At 45.4% G+C, this 20,427-nt stretch overlaps 1 protein-coding gene across 12 annotated transcripts in view; it reads right to left on the bottom strand.

The window, feature by feature from the left end:
• MYO9A (myosin IXA) overlaps positions 1–20,427 on the bottom strand; it is a 176,072-nt gene that overhangs the window by 62,652 nt on the left and 92,993 nt on the right. For all 12 annotated transcript variants that reach the window (XM_048317888.1, XM_048317887.1, XM_048317894.1 and 9 more), the window contains one exon: positions 6,854–6,970. In XM_048317888.1, the coding sequence (XP_048173845.1) occupies positions 6,854–6,970 (117 nt within the window). The remainder of the gene's footprint in view (positions 1–6,853; positions 6,971–20,427) is intronic.

The following is a 20,427-nucleotide window of genomic DNA, read 5'->3' as shown; positions in this document are numbered from 1 at the left end:
TGGTTTTCAAAATACTTGAGCCTTCTGCCTGTCAGACGGATTTGGGAAACCCAGAGGAAGAGGGACAGGGGGATTTGTCAGCAGATAAACCTCATCCACACAGGGAGCCGGGGTGAAAAACAAGCTCAAGATACAATTTCTGCTGCAGCTTCCAAGCCTGTACCTGACTGTTGTGTCAAAAACCTAATTAATAATGAGTAATAAATAAAACTCGGACTGTGCCCACCCAGCAAGGCTGCTGTCATCAGAAAAAGGGTGAAGAGCCTGAAGGACATGTGCAGGGAGAGCTTTACCAGCAGCTCATTAGAGCACCATGCCCTGGGGTCCAACCAAAGCCACCTCACACAAACACTCCGCTCACCCATTACAATTAATTAAATAATTAGTAAGAGCGGTAAAAGCATTAGCATTGGTCAAATGAGCCAAACCTCGAGTAGGGAGGAGTAACATCCCCTCTCCTCTACCTCAAAGGTCCTGAGAGCTGCCAGGTTCCCTGGTTTTAGTTCTATTGGTGCTACCTGCACTCTGGATTTTCTAAGACTTCCTTGCTGAGACCGGCTTAACGCCACTGCCAGGAATATAAACCAGACTGTCCACAAGCCTCTCCACACTGCCTTTTTGTCCATTTTCAACGGATCACACAACGTGGGAGGAAAATATTCCTTCTGTGCCCGACTCCTGACCAGGGAACCACCTACGGCTGGAGCAGGCACGGCTGCCGTGGGCAGAGTGGCCACTGGGCTGTGAGTCGGAGCTTTGTCTGACCTGGACTCTGGCCACCGGGACAAGAAAAAAACACAACAAGAAAAGCATTTAAGCACAAAGATAAGTCTCTAACCCATTTTCCCAAGAGCTCATTGGCTACTTCATCTTTTGTCCAGGCTTTTCTCCCTATTCCAGGGCCAGACAGGCTCTACCTCCCCGATGCCATGACAAGGATGAAGGCCCTTGGCCATTTTCCCAGAAGTTTGCATCACTTGGCGAAACACCCATGAGAAACAGCCCTTTGACCAGAAGATGGAAACTGGGAACCGCTGGACCAAGGACTGAGCCTGGCAGAGGGATTCACTCTCACCCACTGCTTCCCGAGGTCCAGCACCTTCTCCTGCTTGTCCCAACGGATGTGGCAACCCTTTTGTTCAGAGCTATGTTCATTAACCAGGCTGAAATCTGCCTCACCTCTTTTTTAAATACATCTCAGGAGGAATTCTTCTTAAACTCTCTGTGTGATTAATGGATCTTATTTTATCTACATTATCCATGGAAAAATGGATGATGGAAACAGGACAAAGTGACTTCTTCTCATCTCCCTTCACATCACCCTTGCAAATCCCAATCCCAACCACCCCACTGCTCTTCAAGCTCATCTCTACAATCCACAAGAGTTCCCTAAAATTCCCCTACATAAAAGTCTCTATTCCACCACATACAAACAAGACTTGGAAGATAAAACACTCACATTTCCAGACTATTTATGGATTTACTGACACCAGCTTTCAAAAGCACTGCATTGATGCTCTGTGGAAATAGTTAAGCCCCTGTCATGAGTGAAGACTTTAAGCTGAACAGGATCTTTAAGCTCTCACAAACTTAATTTAATATGAAATAACTGAGCACAAAAACCCTCTCCCTTTTTTTCCAAATCTGGTTCATTTACTGTGTTGAAGCTGCTACCAAATGTGGGTGTGGAAATACACTTATAAAGCAAACCAGAAGAGTCATATAGAGGAAAAAATAGCCATGTCAGTTATAAAAGAATCTCATGAAAATATTATATTTTAAAGCTGTATTTTTATAATTTTTTTGCTGACACCCAAAATGAAACACGTATAGACCTATAAAGAAATCTGTATTTCACAAAACCACTGCAGGTATCAAACCACACGTCCAGGAGGAGGATGGTTAATTCTGCCATGGTTGTTATACTGAGTAAAACAGCAATTTTTCTCACATCCCTGTGTTCACAACTCCCAAACTCCTCCAGAATACAGATTTTAAGGAGCGTAGTTTTTTGCAGAGCTTCACGCCAGAGAAATCCGGGCAGAGCTCTGTGGTGAAACAGTCGTTTGTCCCCTGCTACGACGCTCCCGAAAGAACGAGGCCAGCGGATGCCACTTGGGAAAACTTTAAATCCTGAGAAATTTGGAATTTATGGCTCTTTTTCTGCTCTCTGTCCCTGACAAAGCAGCACAAATGTACTAACACGGAGTCAATTCTTGTAGCAAGGTGAAAAAACACCATTTCCATTGACATATACAGGAATTAATTTTGGTGAACGGCCTGTAAAAAGTGTGTAATCTGGGTGGGTTTAGGACTAAATTTGCAGCCCAATAGTTTAAAAAAAATAATCAAAGGAGCTTTATATTTACAAATCTTATGAGTCTTCAGTTTCAAATCCATCCTTTGAACAGGTGCCATGAGGAAATCACACAAAGATAATTTAGACCTTGACTTGCCAAGTCTAGTTTGTGGATTAATGCTGTTTCTTTATCAAAACTAACATTTAAAATTTAAAAGTGTGACTGTATTAATTAACATATCAAAATTCCTGTGATCAAAAGTGCATGTCCATGAGGATTTTTAAAATTTGGGTGAACCCTGGGTCAGTGAGCACTTTCTGCTTGAGATGATGAAAAATGACCTCATGCTTTTCTTAAAATGTCTCAGCCATGACATTTAAACACAGAGCAAGAGTTTTAAGGGCTTTTGGCAAATGATGGCCTTGAAGCTCCGTGCTCTCCAATTCCCAAAGTGCCAATAAATAGGGATTGTTGGAGCTGATGTATGATGCCCCAAATGCACGCTGGTGATGTCATTCCACCATGGAGGTACATTCTGGCAATCACAAATAGGTGTGCTTCAAATTTGGGGGAAAAATCTTGCTTATTACTATTTTTAATTTTTTTATCTCTCTTCATCGTTGTAATTTCTTTCCTTTTACAATATTCCAAAGCTGACACTGCAAGAAATCCCTCCCCAAAACAATCCAAAAATCCATCACCACTTCATCTAAAAGGACCACTCCAAACTACATCACCCCAATATACACGATGACCTATTATATAAAGTGAGAGGCAGTGATTTGCTACAAACTTGGAAGTCGGGACCTAAAATTAATGAACTGATGCACATTAAACACACTGCATGTTCAGCAATTCTTCCTCTGCTTCAGGTCAAAAAGCCAAGAATTAACTGGTTGGTTGAATTTAAATGAATTTTCTTCATGGCCATGAGTCCTTCATGAATTCAACCACAAATTTTTCTTCATGGCCATTAATTTTAATGGATTTTCTTCATGGCCCTGAGTTCTTCATGAGTTCAACCACGAATTTTTCTTCATGGCCATTAATTTTAATTTTCTTCACAGCCATGAGTTCACCATCATCCCCACGTATGCGGCACGTCATCCGAAAATGGCAGCAGGGTGATTCAGGAAGAAATTAAGACACTTCACAAGAACCAAATGGGAAAAGATTAAAAGCACCCTTGGAAATGCCTTTTGATCCACCACGATCTCCACTCCATCATCGTTTTAAGCAGTGAGATGAACTTCTAGCAATTCCCAACCTGATTTATGGAAGGGGAATTCAATAAGAGGCTCTGGGAGGTTTAGTAATTTCATTCTCAAGAGAAGGAAAAGTCTCTGACCTCATTAATAAAGGTCAAATTTCAGACAGTTTGTAGGGAATCATGAGAACATAAAAGGAACTAAAAGCACTTGAGAGAAGATGAAGGAAAAGGGAGTCAGAGCAAATCCAACCCACGGCAGATCTGCCACTGCCATAAACCAGGAGGTATCAAATAACTTATTCACAACTCGGGTCAGAAATAATATGCTCCAAATCCTGTCACCAAGCAAGATAAGCCAAATCCCACTATGTTTTCCCAAAATATTTCACTGTACATTTAACTAAATTTGGATATCAAAGGTCTGATTTACATCTTCCAAATATTTGCTGGACAATATGGAAGAACAACGGCCGACTGTTTATTTTTCTTTGCCCAGCTTCATCTTTTGATCTTCTCCTTACTGCTGACATCAAATAAACACATACTGGGATCTGAAAATGACCTCGGTTCCCATTGCCCCACTGCAATCAAATCTACACTCATGAAGAGAGAAACTTCTGTATTAATTTTTCTCATCAACTTCTCCCAAACACACTCTGAATTGAGATGCTTTTAAGTCTTGTTTTACCTCTGCACCATGTGATTATCATAAAAGAAAGCTCTGTGCCCCAAATCCATCATCTGACACTTTCTGAACCTTCCCAACCTGCAGGATTGTTTCAAAATATATCTTAAAAGTCAGAGGAATATCAGCGGCAAGCGTGGGCTGGGATCAATCCGGGCCATTTGCCGCAGGGTGAGTCACACACCGTTCACCCACTGCACACTCAGGAGTTTCTGAGGTGCAAGGCTGTATTTTGCTCTCATAAATCAGAGACTTGGTGTGTTTAAGAGATTTTTTTGGCTGGTAGATGCCAGCAAGGAGATGTCATCCAAGTGCCGAGGTCTTGCCTCACAGCAAGGAGCTATTCCCAAGGTTTGGAGATGCCACTGCTCCCAGTCCACCTCCCAGTTACTCATTGGTGTTGCCCAACCTCGAAACAACATATGGGAGGCTAAGAAGAACCTGCATCCTCATCTGGGGTTTCTCCAAGCATGAACTGAAAAGGATTTCAAGAGGATTGGGAAGTGGTAGGAAAAACCAGATTAGTGGGCATTGGCTCTGTTTCTCAGGGTGGTGATTCTTGGTTGGTGCCTCAAGGGCAGCTGCAGAGCCCGGGATCCCTCCGACACTTGTTGGCAGCAACGTTATTCCTCGAGGGCAAAGGAGCAGCTATTCCCAGCCTTGCCCAGTCCACAGAGACATTTCTCCTCCCTCTGTGCTGGAATGACCCAAGTTGGGGGCTAAAAATAGGGCTGAGGAGGTGACATGGTAGAAGCACTCAAGGGAAAATTGGCTGGTCAATGTTTAACAAAGCTGCTCTGAAATGCACATAAATCTCTTCTTCACGCTCTCCACCCCTAAAATGGGGAGGGTTTGTGCATTTTCCTGATTTCTGGGAGATTTGTGGGAATCAGTCCAATTCACAGAGGATTCTGAAGATAAACTGAACTACACTCCTGCCTGGAGCAGCAGATATTCCCTGGTATTTTGTGCGCTGCCTTTCTGCTTCAGAAACTCTGGCCAAGTACAGCCCCGGGTTGCCTCCCTGGATCTGGGTATGAGCACGTTCCTGCAGCTCCGGGTCCTGGGCATTTGCCAGCGTGGGTGGATCTGCTCTGGCACAGGGGCAACACTGCTCCCAGCTCCCGGTGCCTGCTGCCTGACCTGGATATTACCATTACAATTTGGAGCAAAAAAAAGGGTCAGAAGCCTGGGAATTGGGAACTCATGAGATGGCACAGGGAGATGGGCAAGGGGGAAGGTGGTTACACTCCATGGGAGTCAGGAGGGGAGGAAGCAGAGGGTTAATGTGCAGCAGCAATGCTGGAAAAAAGCAGGAATTTGGGCTGTTCTGGCTCTTACCTGCTGAGATTTGAGGCTGGGAAGCAAAGTTTAATGGCCCATAAACACCTACTGTGGTGCCTCACTTTCATAGCCACGCTGACTAAGCACAAGAGTGTCCTAGACTGATTTGTATTTAAATATTACAGAACAGATAATAATTTAAAACAATCATTGGGTCATTAACAAAAAAATAATTAGCATTTGAGATGCACTTCCTTGTCAAAACAAATCCCCTTTTCTGCTTCGCCAAATAGGTAAACAGTGTGGTTTGTTTTTTCCTGACAGCCCAGACAAAACTCCTGATGACTTGGAAAAAAAATCAGGAAAGAATACAACATTTCTGGTAAAATATTAAACAGAGGGAGAGGCAGCATGTGCAGTCAGAAGGCTCGCTGGATGTTATCACTGTGACAACCCTTCTTTGTCAGAAAAGCATAGAACCAGATTTCATAGGCATGTTTTTATTTCCAGTCCATAATTACGCTCCACAAGCCATTTTTGGAATTAAAGAAAGGAGTGACCATGCCGAGAGTCTCTGCAACTTCAATCCTCCGACACAATCCAAATGTCAGTGCTTAGCAAAAATCCTCCTTTTGGCAGCTGTGACTTTAGTTTGGATGCACAATCCCCCAAAAAGCCCCACATGCTGCTGGACCATGTCCCAGATTCCCAAGCCAAGGGCAGCTGGAGAGCTGGAAGTGCGTGTGTGCGTGGACATGGATTTTGGGGTCAGTATCCCCCAGCCACGAGGAGTGTGGGTGAATACACGAGAGGGCTGGGGAGGATGTCCTGGCTCACAGCACCCAGACCCTGCTATGGCAGAAAACTTCACATCATTCCTTCCATCAGTCCTTTGGGAAGGTGGTAGGGCACCGCACCAGCTCCACTCTTCCCACCATGGCTTTTTTTCTTTAATTCCATTTTTCTACTGTACTACCTCAGTACCTACAGACACCCAGCTCGTTCATCATTTCATCATGGAGCAACTTCACCAACATGAGGTAGCAAGAATTCCCTTTTTTCCCCTCAGTTATACAGGGACCTCTAGTTTTACACACAAGGAGGAAAATTATTTCCATTGCTCCTGGAGGGGTTGGGAAAACTGGCTTCTGTGGCTACAACAAAATCTCTTCCCTGGTTGCTTTGAGCTTATAATACTTGAGGTGTTTCACCCTTCTCAGCTCAGCAAGCACCACTTAGAATAACAAGGTACTCAGTTACGATCTGAGGAAAAATTAACTTCATGTTAAGCAGCACGCCTGGGTAATGTTTCATTGTGCAGTTACCTATTTTAAAAACCCAAGAGAGGAGCCAAAAGAGCTGGTGAGATGTTACCTTGGTGCTTTCCTCCATGTCCTTGGAGTTAAGGAGCGCGTGGTTGATCCTGAACACGATCCAGTCGAACAGGGCACTGTACAACGACTTGGCCATGGAATTCCGCACGGTCACAGCCTGAAAGAGAGAAGAAAAAAGGTGATTGGAAATGATTCCTGCTCTGCTCTAAAATGGCTTTTGCTTCTCAAGCTCCCACATCCAATGTTCGTATTTCTCCCTCGCCAAAGCTTTTGTCTGCTGTTTTAATTTATGCCACGTACGTCAATGGTCCCGACGGCCCTGGGAATTGGGTGTAATCCCAGGGCTCTGGGATGTGCCCCTGACTTTGGCTTGGTTTCTTTCGTGCGTTTGAGTGGATGATACATGAGATCACACCAAAAGTCCCACCACTGGTGGCGAAAGGAAAGAAAATAAATACACATATTAAATATATAAATAATAAATTCACCAAGATGCTTGAAAGGTTTCCTGGGGGTGAAGGAAAGAGGAGGGTGGATATTGCACAGGAGTGACAGCAAGCAATGGGAAAGCACAGGCCAGGACAGGCAGCGCCTGGCACCAGCAGAAGGGCTACAAAAGGGGAGCCTAAAACCCCTCTAGTAAATCTGAGGGTTCCTGAAAACTTGAAGTTTTCCAGGTACTGCCAGCAGGAGCTACAAATCACAGCAGGCAGGTTCAGCACTGCTCCAGCAGCTCTCCCAGAGAGAGGAACAACAGTGCTGAGGAAGGGCCATCCCCACCACGGCCAGGATCAAAGAGATTCTGCTTGATGGGATGAAAGCTGAGATCAAAGGAGGGTCCCTGGGCTTTCGGACAGGCACCTACATAGAGACCCAGAAAGCAGGAATTCCTATTTAAAGGTTATCTTTGTTCTTGCTGCCTGGGATTCTTCCTTGGTTTCAATTATCACCTCAAGCAGAGCTTTGGTACATATTAATCACCTAAAAACTTATGGTATCAGCCACAACTGCTACATTTGGGTTCGTTTTAGCCACTGCAGAGGAATAAAAAAGGAACCAGAAGGTTCCCACATAATTATTTCAGTTCAACCCTGAACTGTAACGAATCAGTGGCTTGTGACACATTGCCCTGAAATCCTTCTCACCAACCCTCCCTTTGAGGAACATCATCTGAGCTGCTTCATGTTACTGACCCCAAGTGAAGGAATAAAGCTCACGAAGCATCGTTTATCTTCTATCAGCTTGTTCCCACCTCTTTTTTCCTTGATTTTTGGAGATAGCAGCATTCAGTGTGACCACAAGCTGTTCTGCCAATGTTTTGCTCTTAAAATGCAATTAAGTACATGGTCTCACTTCCTCTCCCTGTCCAGCTGGAATAGGAGAAGGGAGTAACACAGTCCATGGCAGGGGAGGTTTAGGTTGGATATTAGGAAAAATTTATTCATGGGAAGGGTTGTCAGGCATTGGAACAGCTGCCCACGGCAGGGGTGGAGTCCCCATCCCTGGAAGGATTTAACAGACGTGTGGATGTGACACTTGGGGACAGGGGTTAGGGATGGCCTTAGCACTGCTGGGGGATGGTTGGAGTCTACAGGCTCAGAGGGCTTTTCCAACCTGAACAACTCCATGGTTCTGTGGCTGAGGATGCTCACAGCCTCTGTATGCTGCTAACCATAACTTGGAGGCAATAAAAAGTGACATCGCTAGGTAACTACAAAATCTGGCCAGAATTAGCAAGGAATTCCTCACCCAAAAAGCAACCGAAAGCAAGAGTGTGATGAAAATAGGTGAGCAACAAGAGCAAGAGGATTCTGGTGTAGCTCAGACCAAAACAGCACTTTTCAAGAGTGAGCTCTTGAAATGCCCGAGTTCTCCAGCAAGGGCTGGAAAGCAGCCGGCATTTCGAACACAAAGAGCTCTAGTTCCCACTAACTGCATTTTCTTCCCTCTACTGATGAAAAGGGTTTGGGGAGGGGTTTTTGGCTGTTTTTATTAAAAGCAACATGGGGGCTTTTTGCTGTCTAAGTTTTTTTTAAATCTTCCTCAAATGTGAGAGACTGTTTCAGTGATTAATAGAAAATTCAAGGCCAATTTTCTATCCCTACGCTCCACCTACACTTCTTTGATTAAGCTGAAAGACAATCAGTGTCACTGTCACACCAGAAAAATCAGTCTCTGGGGAAAGACGAAGGCCAAGACCCAGGAATGCTTCTCACTGTCCTAATGCTTCATCCTGGCATAAACCAGCCCAATTAATTGCTCCAACGTGCAATTAAAAACAAACTCCATTCCTATTTAAAGCCAAAAAGAACGTCGTTGTTTCCCCTACAGCTTCACATGTAGGTTTATATTGCAATACTTTTCGTTCCCCCTTTTATTAGAGCCTACAGGGATGTGCAGGACTTCACCCCTGAATTTCCTGGGTTTTTTTTCCAAAACAAATGAGGATTTCATTAAGCCTGCACCACTCCAGTGCTGAGGAATGCTGGGAGTGTGACTGCCATGAGTCTTGTGAATGGTCAGACTGGGATGTTTCCCTGACACCAGCACTGCCCAGCTTCCTCCAGGACGTGCAGCGTGGGGGATGAGCCACTGCTCTTCTTCCCAAGGTAGGCTCAGCTACACGGAAAGCTGGGAAGCCCATAGAGAGGTGATTTCCTTGCTGTGCTTGGGTCCCACAGTTGGTGGCCCAGATCCCAAAGTGTTCAACAGCTACTCTTAGAAGCGATGGCTTAATCCTAAGAGCTGGCAGGAAACTCCTGGAAAAGCATATGGAGAACATAGGGTGGATGGAGCACTTTGCCTTCATCCATTTAAAAAATACCTGCACTGAAATGAACCTATTTTAAATGACTCAGGGTTTTGGGGGGGTGGGGATGGGGGGAGGCTTTCTTTCTTTGTTCGTTTGAAATTTTTTCTTTCATTTAGATAAAGTATTTGCTATTTAGAGTAGATCTTGGGTGAGGTCACATTATAAATAAAGCCTCTCACTATCCTAAACAGATACCAAACTAACCCAATCTAAAGACCATCAGGAAATATTATTTCTTTTCAAATTCAGGAGCTGCAGCAGAGCGTTTAAAATGAGGTTTTATGCTGTATTTATTGAGTAGTTGTTTATTCCTGTATCATCCTACATATTTTAAATTCATTTTAGTCTCTGAACTACATCCCATATATCACATACAACTTGTCTTCAGGTCATCACCTACAGCTTCTGGTCTCTTCCACAAGTCTCCTTACGTGACATGTAGGCAGATCTGAAACATAGTGATGCTCATCAAACCATTTTTATTTCTCTCACAAAGCAAAATAAAAATAGCTGCTGCAATGCCAAAACAAATCTCAGGGGATCAAAGGGAGCAGGACATGTTGCACCCACACAAAAATATTGCTGATTCCAACCGGAGACAGATCAAACGTGCTTTGGCTCGGCGAGTCAGGAAATAAGCCACAGACAAGGTTTTAATCAATAGTTTCCTGCTTATCAAGCTAGAAAGGATCTCTGTATTATTTATTATGTGCCAGAAACTCCACTTGTTGGGTTGGCCAATTTTTTTAAGATCCTGATATAGCATATTTGAGGTTTTTTGTAAGATTTCATTGCCAAATTAATTGGTCTGAAAGTTGTCATGATCAGCATCGGATTCAGGCCACCTTAAAAATAGATAAACTTCTGGAAACATCTTCTGTCAAAGGGAACAAAGGGAAGACAGACTTAAGAACTAAAATCTACTTTTGAAGTGCTTTGGAACAAGGACTTACAGTTCCAGCAGCAGCAGCCTGTGTTTTAGAGGCTGGAAAAGATGTAATCTCAGGAACCCAAATTTGCTCAAATTAAAAGCCTCTGTAAAACACATTTGTACATGTACAGGAGATTCTTAAGAACTGAGATTACAAAGTCACTAAATATATTTAAGCAAATCTTCTGCCTGCTGCCATCCCACAGCACCCCCTGCTCCAGGCAGGATCCCTCACTCCTGCCCTTCTGCACTCAGCAGAGGGCTGAAATTTCAAGCTGGAATTATTCAAAATATTTGTTGGTACCCAGAAAATCTAGGGAAAGCAGGTGGGTTAAAATCCCCAGCAAGCTTATACATTGAAAACAACAAGAAAGACATTGAGGGGCTGGAGCCAGAGAAGGGAACGGAGCTGGGAAGGGGCTGGAGCAGCAGGAGCGGCTGAGGGAGCTGGAAAGGGGCTCAGCCTGGAGAAAAGGAGCTCAGGGGGGACCTTGTGGCTCTGCACAACTCCCTGACAGGAGGGGGCAGCTGGGGCAGGGTCGGGCTCTGCTTCCGGGGGACGGGGACAGGACAAGAAGGAATGGCCTCAATCTGTGTCAGGGGAGGCTCAGGTTGGATATTAGGGAAAAAATTTCCTCATGGAAAAGTTGGTCAGGCACTGGCACAGGATGCTCAGGGAAATAGTGAAGTCTCCACCCCTGCAGAGATTTAACAGCTGTGTGGATGTGGCACTTGGGGACATGGGTCAGTGGTGGCCTTGGCAGTGCTGGGGGACAGTTGGACTCGATGATCTTAGAGGTCTTTTCCAAATCAATTCCATGATTCCAAGATGTTGAGCTAACCTTTTACAGACATTTTCACCTGATTTTGCGGGAAGTTCCCCCCATGCTCCTTATTGGATTCAGTGTTTTTATTGCTGACTAACCTAACACACGAGCAAGATTGAAGCAATAGCTCAATCTGAACAACAAACCCTCAAATATTTATACATTTTTCAGTCTAAGGAGAATAAACAAAGCCCAGAGAACAGAAGATGGGTGGAAGCAAGAGCTGAAGGGCTTTGAAAGGTAAAGAGCAAAAATTGCAGCAATATTCCAGTGACCTGATGTCCCAGGGAGCAGAAGGCAAAAAGATCCCGCTGAGTTGGACTTGATGATCCTTGTGGGCCTCCTTCAGCTCAGGATATTCTCTGAGGAAAAAGCCATCAAGATGCTGCTGGAAGCTCCGTGGTTTCAGTCACACCCTTCCTTAGCCAAGAGGACAATTTTCTGGAGTGTGGACCCCAGGAACCACAGTGAGATCCACAGTGGGACTGAAATACGAGAGACACACCCTTTCCTCAATGACTCCATCAGACCAACCCAACCACGGAGCGTATCTGGAACAGCAACTGGCCCCTGGTGATCAGCTTTAAGCATTCTTGACCCAAACAAATCCATGGTATGAAGGCTCTTGTAGCCAATAAATACTTCCCCTAACATTCTGTTTCAAAAGAGCCAGTCTAAAATGAAGAACTGTTTCTGTTCAGGGCATCACTTGACATGGACACTCAGAAAATCAGAAGACCGAAACAAAGCAAAGCTCATCACTTTTGCAACTCTTAGGAAGAGCAGGGTATTGGTGCACTGAGCAATTCCAAGTAAGAATCATTCCAAAGTGGGTCTCTAAAGGCTTTGAACATCTCAGCTCATTGAGAGGTTTGTCCATCTTCCCTCATAACTAATGTGGAGAACAGCATAGACTGACCAAGGACAGAGGAGAAAGGTGGGAGATGGATACTTGGGTTTGGGCAGCTATTATGACCATCAAAACCCAAGCTAATGTTACATTTGCACAGCCATTTATAGATCTGAGTCTGCCCAGGAGGGTTTCTGAGCCTCACTCCATCACTGGAGCCTCCGGAGTGCAGCTGGCACCACACGCTGCTCTCTAGAAAAGCAAGACAGAAAACCCCAAAACCGTTTTTCATAGAAAAAGATGCCCTTTTTTACACACACACACACATTGGACATCACAATCTATTTTGGGTCATTACTATGACAAATGCACCTTAGGAAGGGCGCAGTGCTCAGAGCAGGAGTTTAGACCCCAATCCCTGAGCACAGACTCAGTTAATGAGAAGTGGATTTAAGCACAACTGGAAAGCGAGTGTGAGCACCAAAATGACTTAAAGCCCTAATGAGGATTAAACACCCGTGGAGTTTATTAACTGTGACAACCCTTATCCCATCTCTCAGCATTATTCAAATCTAGGGAGCATCCATAAAGACGCGCTGACAGACTCAGTTGGTCAACACAACATTATTGCAGCAATTCTGGTCAACACAACACTTTTAAATCCCAGTTTTTCATTGGGGACATCACAGACGTGGGGGCAAGGTCAGTGCACCCACTCCAGATTTTCTACAGGCTCTGAGAACTTGAAAAGGTGGTATTTCAAAGCCATTTTTCAAGCACAACTCTGGAAAAGTCCTTGCATCTAGAAGAGAAGACTTGTTAGAAGGCAGCCTGACTTGCTAGCCCCGAAGGCAACTTGGTGCTTTGCTGTTCACTCCACAAGACTTGTTGTGTTGTTGATCAGGGTCTTTTTTTCCTCCAGTTTTCCAGCATTTTCCTGGGGTACTGTGTGTGTGTATCCCATGATGGACATTACCAACGCTCTTTGTTCACACTGGATAAACCCGTTGCCAGCGCCAGCATTCCCTACAAATGCAGAACTCCCACTCATCCCCAAAAATCCAGCTTTCCAAGCAACCCTCCTTGTAATTTTCCCAAGAACCTCCAAAAATTAATTTGTTAAAATAGGAGTGATGTTGATACAGCCATAGGAACTACCTATGGATTCTTGCTCTCCTGGTGACACCCCAGCTGTTCCGGAACACAAGGACACGTGTGCGGTTGTTTCCTGCCCTCCGGGAGGAAAACAAGCAACACATTCCCCTTTCAGACTCTTACCAACAAACACTGAACAATTACAGTAATTCCAAGGTGATAAGAAATGTTTCTTTCCAGGTGTGAAGTTTGCAGGATTTGGTGTAAAACATAAAGAACAGGAATTCAATTATTTAAGTAAAGTTGGGCAACACAAAATACATTTTCTTCTGGTGGAGAGAAGAAACAGAAATTCCTCTTCTCTTCAGGAAATCAGATCCGAACACAGGAAGAGAGGAAATATCCCCTTTTCCCTTAGAGCCTTTGATGGGCTTCCTATAATTTCTATACAAGGATGAAAGGTGCTTCCAATGAAATGTTCAGGAAAGAAAAAGCAGCAGTAGAATTCTTCTTCTTCAGGAAATCCCTCCAAAAATCAAATCTGGACATGTGTTTTTGGTGGTTCTCTGGGAGCTTTGTTTGTTTGCTTTTCTTTTAATATGTGGAATAAATTTTCAGCACATTCTCTGATTAATCAATTGGTGTTTCTGCTCACAGGGATTTGGCACTAAATCCCAGGAACCTGCTGATATCCTACCACAGAAATGATTCAGTGAGCTATTATCATACACAGGATTTGATTTTCATTATCATTTGATGTTTGATTTGAAATCCTTATCAGCCATTTCCATTTCCCCCCCATTTATTCTCGAAGGTGAAATTTGGCTTCATAATTACATTTGTACTTACTGTAACACAAACGTCTCATTCCAATATGACTCAGAGGAAAAAACCATATGTTAGCACCTACGGAATTTTGCCCCATGGTATTCACCTAAGATTTTCACATGAAAATCTCCCTCCTTCAATCACTTCTGTGGGTTTAAATGATGTGTTTAATTTCCAAGTAGGGGAAAAATCAGGAAAACAGTGTACTTGTTTTCCTATTTGCTTCAAAGTACCTATTCAACAAACTCATGCTGCATGCAAGTAAATGATTAAAGAAATCAGTTTCTACTAAAAAAAAAATACTCAAAAATTATGCTTGCTTTTAAAAAAAACCCCACATGTATTAACAATGCTTGGCCACTGTGAACAGGGATAGGATTTATCCAAGATTAGAACAAGCAAAAGCAGGAGGAATTCAAGCTCTCCTAATGCACTTGATTTGGATCACCTAAAGGGATCTAATGACCAGAACAGAAGCCAACCCCCCCATTCTCAGTGAGCCTTGGATGTGCAGACAATTGAAAACAGCCCACGTGGGCATCCCAGAGATGATGATCTGCAGCAATCACTAATGAAGTGATTAAAAAAAGCAAACTGAAAATACACTTTTATTTGAATAGGGCTTAGGGGTGCCAGATACTACTCAGAGTGCTCGTGTCAGAGGAGTAGCAACCACATGTACTAAAATACTACAAAAATGCAGTTTTCATCTCTGACACTGTTACTGCTCCACGAGGGCTGACAAAACCCACATGGAAAGTGGCTGCAGCTTGGGTTCGTGGTTGTAGGGAGAGAACTGCTGAGGGAGGTTTGTTGGGTCTGACATTCCTGTTCTGAGACGGAGCAGCGACAAAGGAAGGGAGAGACGTAGCTGTGAGAGCTAAATTAGGGAAAGAGCAGAAAGTGAGGAGGATGGTGAGGAAGGGGAGCAGCAGCACACACAGAACCTGCTGGAGCATCTAGGGCTCGTCACCGAAACTGAGAGAACACTTCTGGGTTTGAAGAAAACAGACAGAAACCTCTCAGTTGCTGGAATCAGACAAGGACTAAATTCCTCTTCTGGTCCAAATGCAGGTTTTAGTGCCTTGTTTATAGAGCCCCAGAATGGTTTGGGTTGGCAGAAACCTTAAGGATCATCCAGTTCCAACCCCTGCCATGGGCAGGGACACCTTTCACTGTCCCAGGCTGCTCCAAGCCCCGTCCAACCTGGCCTTGGGCACTGCCAGGGATCCAGGGGCAGCCACAGCTGCTCTGGGCACCCTGTGCCAGGGCCTCTCCAGCCTCACAGCCAGGAATTCCTTCCCAATATCCCATCCATCCCTGCCCTCTGGCAGTGGGAAGCCATTCCCTGGGTCCTGTCCCTCCATCCCTTGTCCCCAGTCCCTCTCCAGCTCTCCTGGAGCCCCTTTAGGCCCTGCAAGGGGCTCTGAGCTCTCCCTGGAGCCTTCTCCTCTCCAGCTGAGCACCCCCAGCTCTCCCAGCCTGGCTCCAGAGCAGAGGGGCTCCAGCCCTTGGAGCATCTCCATGACCTCCTCTGGATTCTCTCCAGCAGCTCCACATCCTTCTGATGTTGGATCCCATGGCTGAAGGCAGCTCTGCAGGTGGGGTCTCATGAGGGCAGAGTAGAGGGGCAGAATCCCTTCCCATGCCATGTGTCCTACTCATTCATGGCCAGGATGAACACACTAACCCAGGATGAAAACATTGTGATATTAAAATATTTGTAATTTTTTTTTTAATATATTTTTTTAAAAATAATGAATTACTAGTAGTTTATAATTTCCTAGAATTGCAAGTAAGCAATTAGCTTTGAAGGACTTCCTTATCAACCTGATGGTATGTTGACATTGGAAAACTCTCTCTCTGGATAAACTTGTTGAATTGACTTGTCCCATTGGGATTTTTGGGAAGGGCGTTAGTGGGGTTTGGAAATCCCCTTAAAATGCCTCTGACTAATACAGACTGGCAGGCTGGAGAAGGACCTTTGTCCCAGGAAGGTGGTTGGGAAGGTACCAATTGGCCCAAGGTGGTCATGGAAGGTACTGGGAAACTGGAACAAGAGGAGTGAGAGCACAAGAAGAATTAGAAAAAAGGTGTCACATAAAATTTGAAACTAATACCTAAACCCTCCCTCTGAACATGAGAACTCTACACCTGATTTAGGGACAAAACCCTGAAGTGCCTTTGTGTTTGAGCGTTACGTTGGGGCACGACGCAGCATTGTATGGTAATGACACTCCAGGCTATTTTCTCTCATTGGAAAATCCACCCATAAGTTCTGGAGAACGTCATTGACACTTGCATCGCTCGGATAAAATCCACTGGCAGGACACCCCGCTGCCTCCCAGCTCCAGGGTGATAGATCAAGGTTTCTGCCAGCATGTGGCAGCCAGCCAGGAGGGTGGGAGCCTGTGATAGTGCAAGGCTTCAGTGCTTTGTTGTTTTTTAAAGCATTTACTTTGCAGGTACATTTATAGAATTAAAGCATAAAAATAAGCCTTTACAGGAATGTTCATACTGCTTTTAAGCCAACCTTTCCTCTTTTTTGTTGTAATCAAAAATGAAAAAATGCATTTTTCACTCCTTTTCTTTCAATGATGCCTTGAAAGATATTTTTCCTCCTCCTTAATTGTACATAAAAATAATTTTAAAACCTTTCTTGCAGGCTGAAGCCAGTGTGGTGCACTGACAATCCGAGCTCTCTTAGGGAAAGCACACGGGAGAATGACAGGATTTTAATAAGATGTTCAGATAAAATACGAGTGTGGAAAATGACATCATACTTCTCCAGCCTGAGCATGATATAACACTCCTGGATGCCAAGTCAGGGATTAAGCTTGAGTCTGATATCCTGCAAGAGTACTTTCCTCTGGGTGTTAAGCCTCTGTTTTAGAAAAACTCCTAATCCTGCTTGTCTCAGCCCATGTCCCGTGAGCCAAGGGGGAACCCCAAAGGCTGCTCGATCCATCCCAGCCGCAGGACACGGATGCGGATGGAAACCAGACACGTTGGGGCACAACTGGGAAGTGAGTGGAACAGCGGGAGATCCCAACTCCCCACACACACGTGGGTGACTTGGGACCCACTCAATGGGCTGAACGTGGTGGTAGATCAGTTCTGGGTCATGAAAAGCTCAGTGTGAGCCGTCCATGTGCTCTGGGAGCCCCGAACTCCCCCGTGGCCTGGGCTGATCCCCCAGCGTGGGCAGCAGGGAGGGGGATTCTGCCCCTCTGCCCCACTCAGGTGAGCCCCCACCTGCAGAGCTGCCCCAGCCCTGGGGCCAACAGCAGAAGGACCTGGAGCTGCTGGAGAGAGCCCAGAGGAGGCCACGGAGATGCTCCAAGGGCTGGAGCCCCTCTGCTCTGGAGCCAGGCTGGGAGAGCTGGGGGTGCTCAGCTGGAGAGGAGAAGGCTCCAGGGAGAGCTCAGAGCCCCTTGCAGGGCCTGAAGGGGCTCCAGGAGAGCTGGAGAGGGACTGGGGACAAGGCATGGAGGGACAGGACACAGGGAATGGCTTCCCACTGCCAGAGGGCAGGGCTGGATGGGATATTGGGAAGAAATTGTTCCCTGGGAGGGTGGGGAGGCCCTGGCACAGGGTGCCCAGAGCAGCTGTGGCTGCCCCTGGATCCCTGGCAGTGTCCAAGGCCAGGTTGGACGGGGCTTGGAGCAGCCTGGCACAGTGGGAGGTGTCCCTGCCCATGGCAGGAGGTGAAATGAGATGATCCTTAAGGTCCCTTTCAACCCACACCACCCTGTGATTCCGTGATCCTCACACTATCTCACATACATTCCCACTGTTCGTGTCATTTGTGTGCTAATGTGGTTCCTGAGAAGTAACGTGGGAGGTACCAGTGCTCCTGCAACTGCCCTCTCCTTACTCATCCTTGCTGTCATTAGATGGATGCAAACATGCAAAATGAAGTGGAAAACTTCAAATAAGAACAATAAGAACATCTTTTGTGGGTGTGCTGAAGACCCAGTGCTGTGTCCCCACTGGAGGCAGGCAGGTCTGGGAAAAGAAAGATGGGAGACCCATCATTCCCATTCCCATTCCCATCCCCATCCCAGGCCAGAGCCTGCCTGCTGTTTATTTTTAGAGATGATTTCAAGTCCTGTCTCTGATGCTGTCACTTTGCAGCTGATGACTGGAACACGCTGTGGTTACGCTTTTCAGAAACAGCCCCGAGTACAGCCAGGAGCAAAGGAAACCAACGCAAATCTTGTCAGAGATTTTCTCCAAGTCCCGACTGCAGAGTCAGGCGGTTGCGAGCATCATCTTCCTAAACAGATTTCACTCAGAGCCTTTGGATTTGGGTGGTGTGGTTAGAAAATGTCATCTGTAACAAATCAAAACTGAAAAGAAAGAAAAAAAACCTCTCTTCCTGAAATTAAACCCTTCCAGAAAACAAGGCTGCAGTTCTCGCTTCTGTGGAGGAGACGATGAAATGAGACATGTGGAACATCCCTTAGGGAAAGGTGCTCACAGACCCATCCTGAGCCCACTGCGGAGCTACAGGAGAACAGAGCCACCAGGCAGCAAAGGTTGAAGGGTCCAGTGATGACAAAATGTGTTTTCCTCTGCCTTGGTGCATTCAGAGTCTGTTCTGCCAACAGCATGAACTGAGCTTTCCACTCACTTTCATGAACTCCCACTCCACCTGTGTTTTCATGGTGAAACCAGTGCAAAAACCTATTAACAAATTACTTAGTGGCATGAGAAGAAGTTGTGTGACCTGATGTGAGGAGGCCACATTTAGGGAAATTTGCTCAGCATTTACAGGCACAACATACCAGGATCCTCCCCAAGGAGTCTGATCCATCACCAAAACCAGCCCTCAAGCCTTTAAAATCCAAATCCTGCCTTTCAACTGGTCCTTCCCAAGGGCAAGTATAGCAAACTCGTTCTGCCAGTGCACCATCATCAACATTCCAGGTTATTTTTACCATTTTTTTGGGCACGGTTCCCCAAAGAGAAGTTATTTCTCATCACACCTCAGCTGTTACCGCTGTAGATGCAAAGACCTTGTCCAGCCACAGAGCTTCTACACCTCCTCCTCCTTCAGCCACTGACCAACAGCCCTGGGCTGAGGAAAAAAATCAACCTGAATTTATTCAGATTGGGTTTACACATGGAAATCCCATATTCCAAGCAACTGTACCAAAATGACATCCTGTGTGGGAAAAGCTCACTTACTAACCCAGGAATGGTTTGTTTGCAATCCTTGAAAACTTTTCACATAATTTAAGTAACTAAAAGAACTCTGTGAAATTAAAGCATCTTTTGAGTAACCAGATGTAATTTAAAGAATCCTTTAAAGAGCTGAGAATGGTTTTGATGACAGAAAGGGCAGCTGCAGTGGGCTATAGGCAGAGCAATCCATGGAAAGTCAGCATTTCCCTTCCTGAAGTCCTGATTTTAGACTTTGTTCAGGAATCTTGGGATCCCAATGTCTTCCTTGTTTTTCCAGACATCAGTGCCAAATAAACAGAAGGAACACATTTAACACACAGGAATTTCCATGGTGGCACAGAGCAGAAAAGTGACTGCAGCAGCTTTTGCACATGAGGATGGGGCTGCCCCATCCCTGGCAGTGTCCAAGGCCAGGATGAAGGCGACCTGGAGCAGCCTGGGATAGTGGAAGGTGTCCCTGCCCAGGGGGTGGGATGAGAATGGAGAATCACAGAATATCCTGAGTTGGAAGAGACCCGCAAGGATATCAAGGTCCAACTCCTGGCCCTGCCCAGGACCCCCCAAAAACATGCCTTTAAAGATGATCTTTCAGGTCCCTTCCAACTCAAACTGTTCTGGGATTCTACGAAGTTCAGCAGGTTGGGAAGATCCTCACAGACACAAACTGTTCAGCCAGATCCCAGACCATCCCCTCCCCACCCCTCTGTGAGGACGGGAGGGACAGAATCACACCATAACACAGAAACATCATGAAAACAGGTTAAAAACCCCCAGTGCTGATGAACTCAGTCTTTGCAGAAAAGGAAGGATGCTGCAGCCCATGAAGGAATTCACCAGTCTGATAAAACCACTGCTTACCTAACCCCTACTCTGTCACCAGGCACAGATGCTCCTCGCAATTCCAAGGGAAACGTGAGAAACCTCATCCCACAAATCAGTTTCTTTTGAAGTTCTACCCTCCCAGGTTGCCCTCATGTCCTGAAGCAGAGACACTTGCTTGGCTCTTAAAAGCTTTGTGGGGTTTCAGTTTTATTCCATTAATATTTTTCTGTGGATTCTGAATTCACTCATCAACGTAGCA

Source organism: Corvus hawaiiensis, chromosome 13 (assembly GCF_020740725.1).
Source record: "Corvus hawaiiensis isolate bCorHaw1 chromosome 13, bCorHaw1.pri.cur, whole genome shotgun sequence".
Classification (NCBI taxonomy): Eukaryota; Metazoa; Chordata; class Aves; order Passeriformes; family Corvidae; genus Corvus; species Corvus hawaiiensis.
The sequence above is the reverse complement of the archived record's forward strand: the minus strand, read 5'-3'. Positions and strand labels throughout refer to the sequence as shown.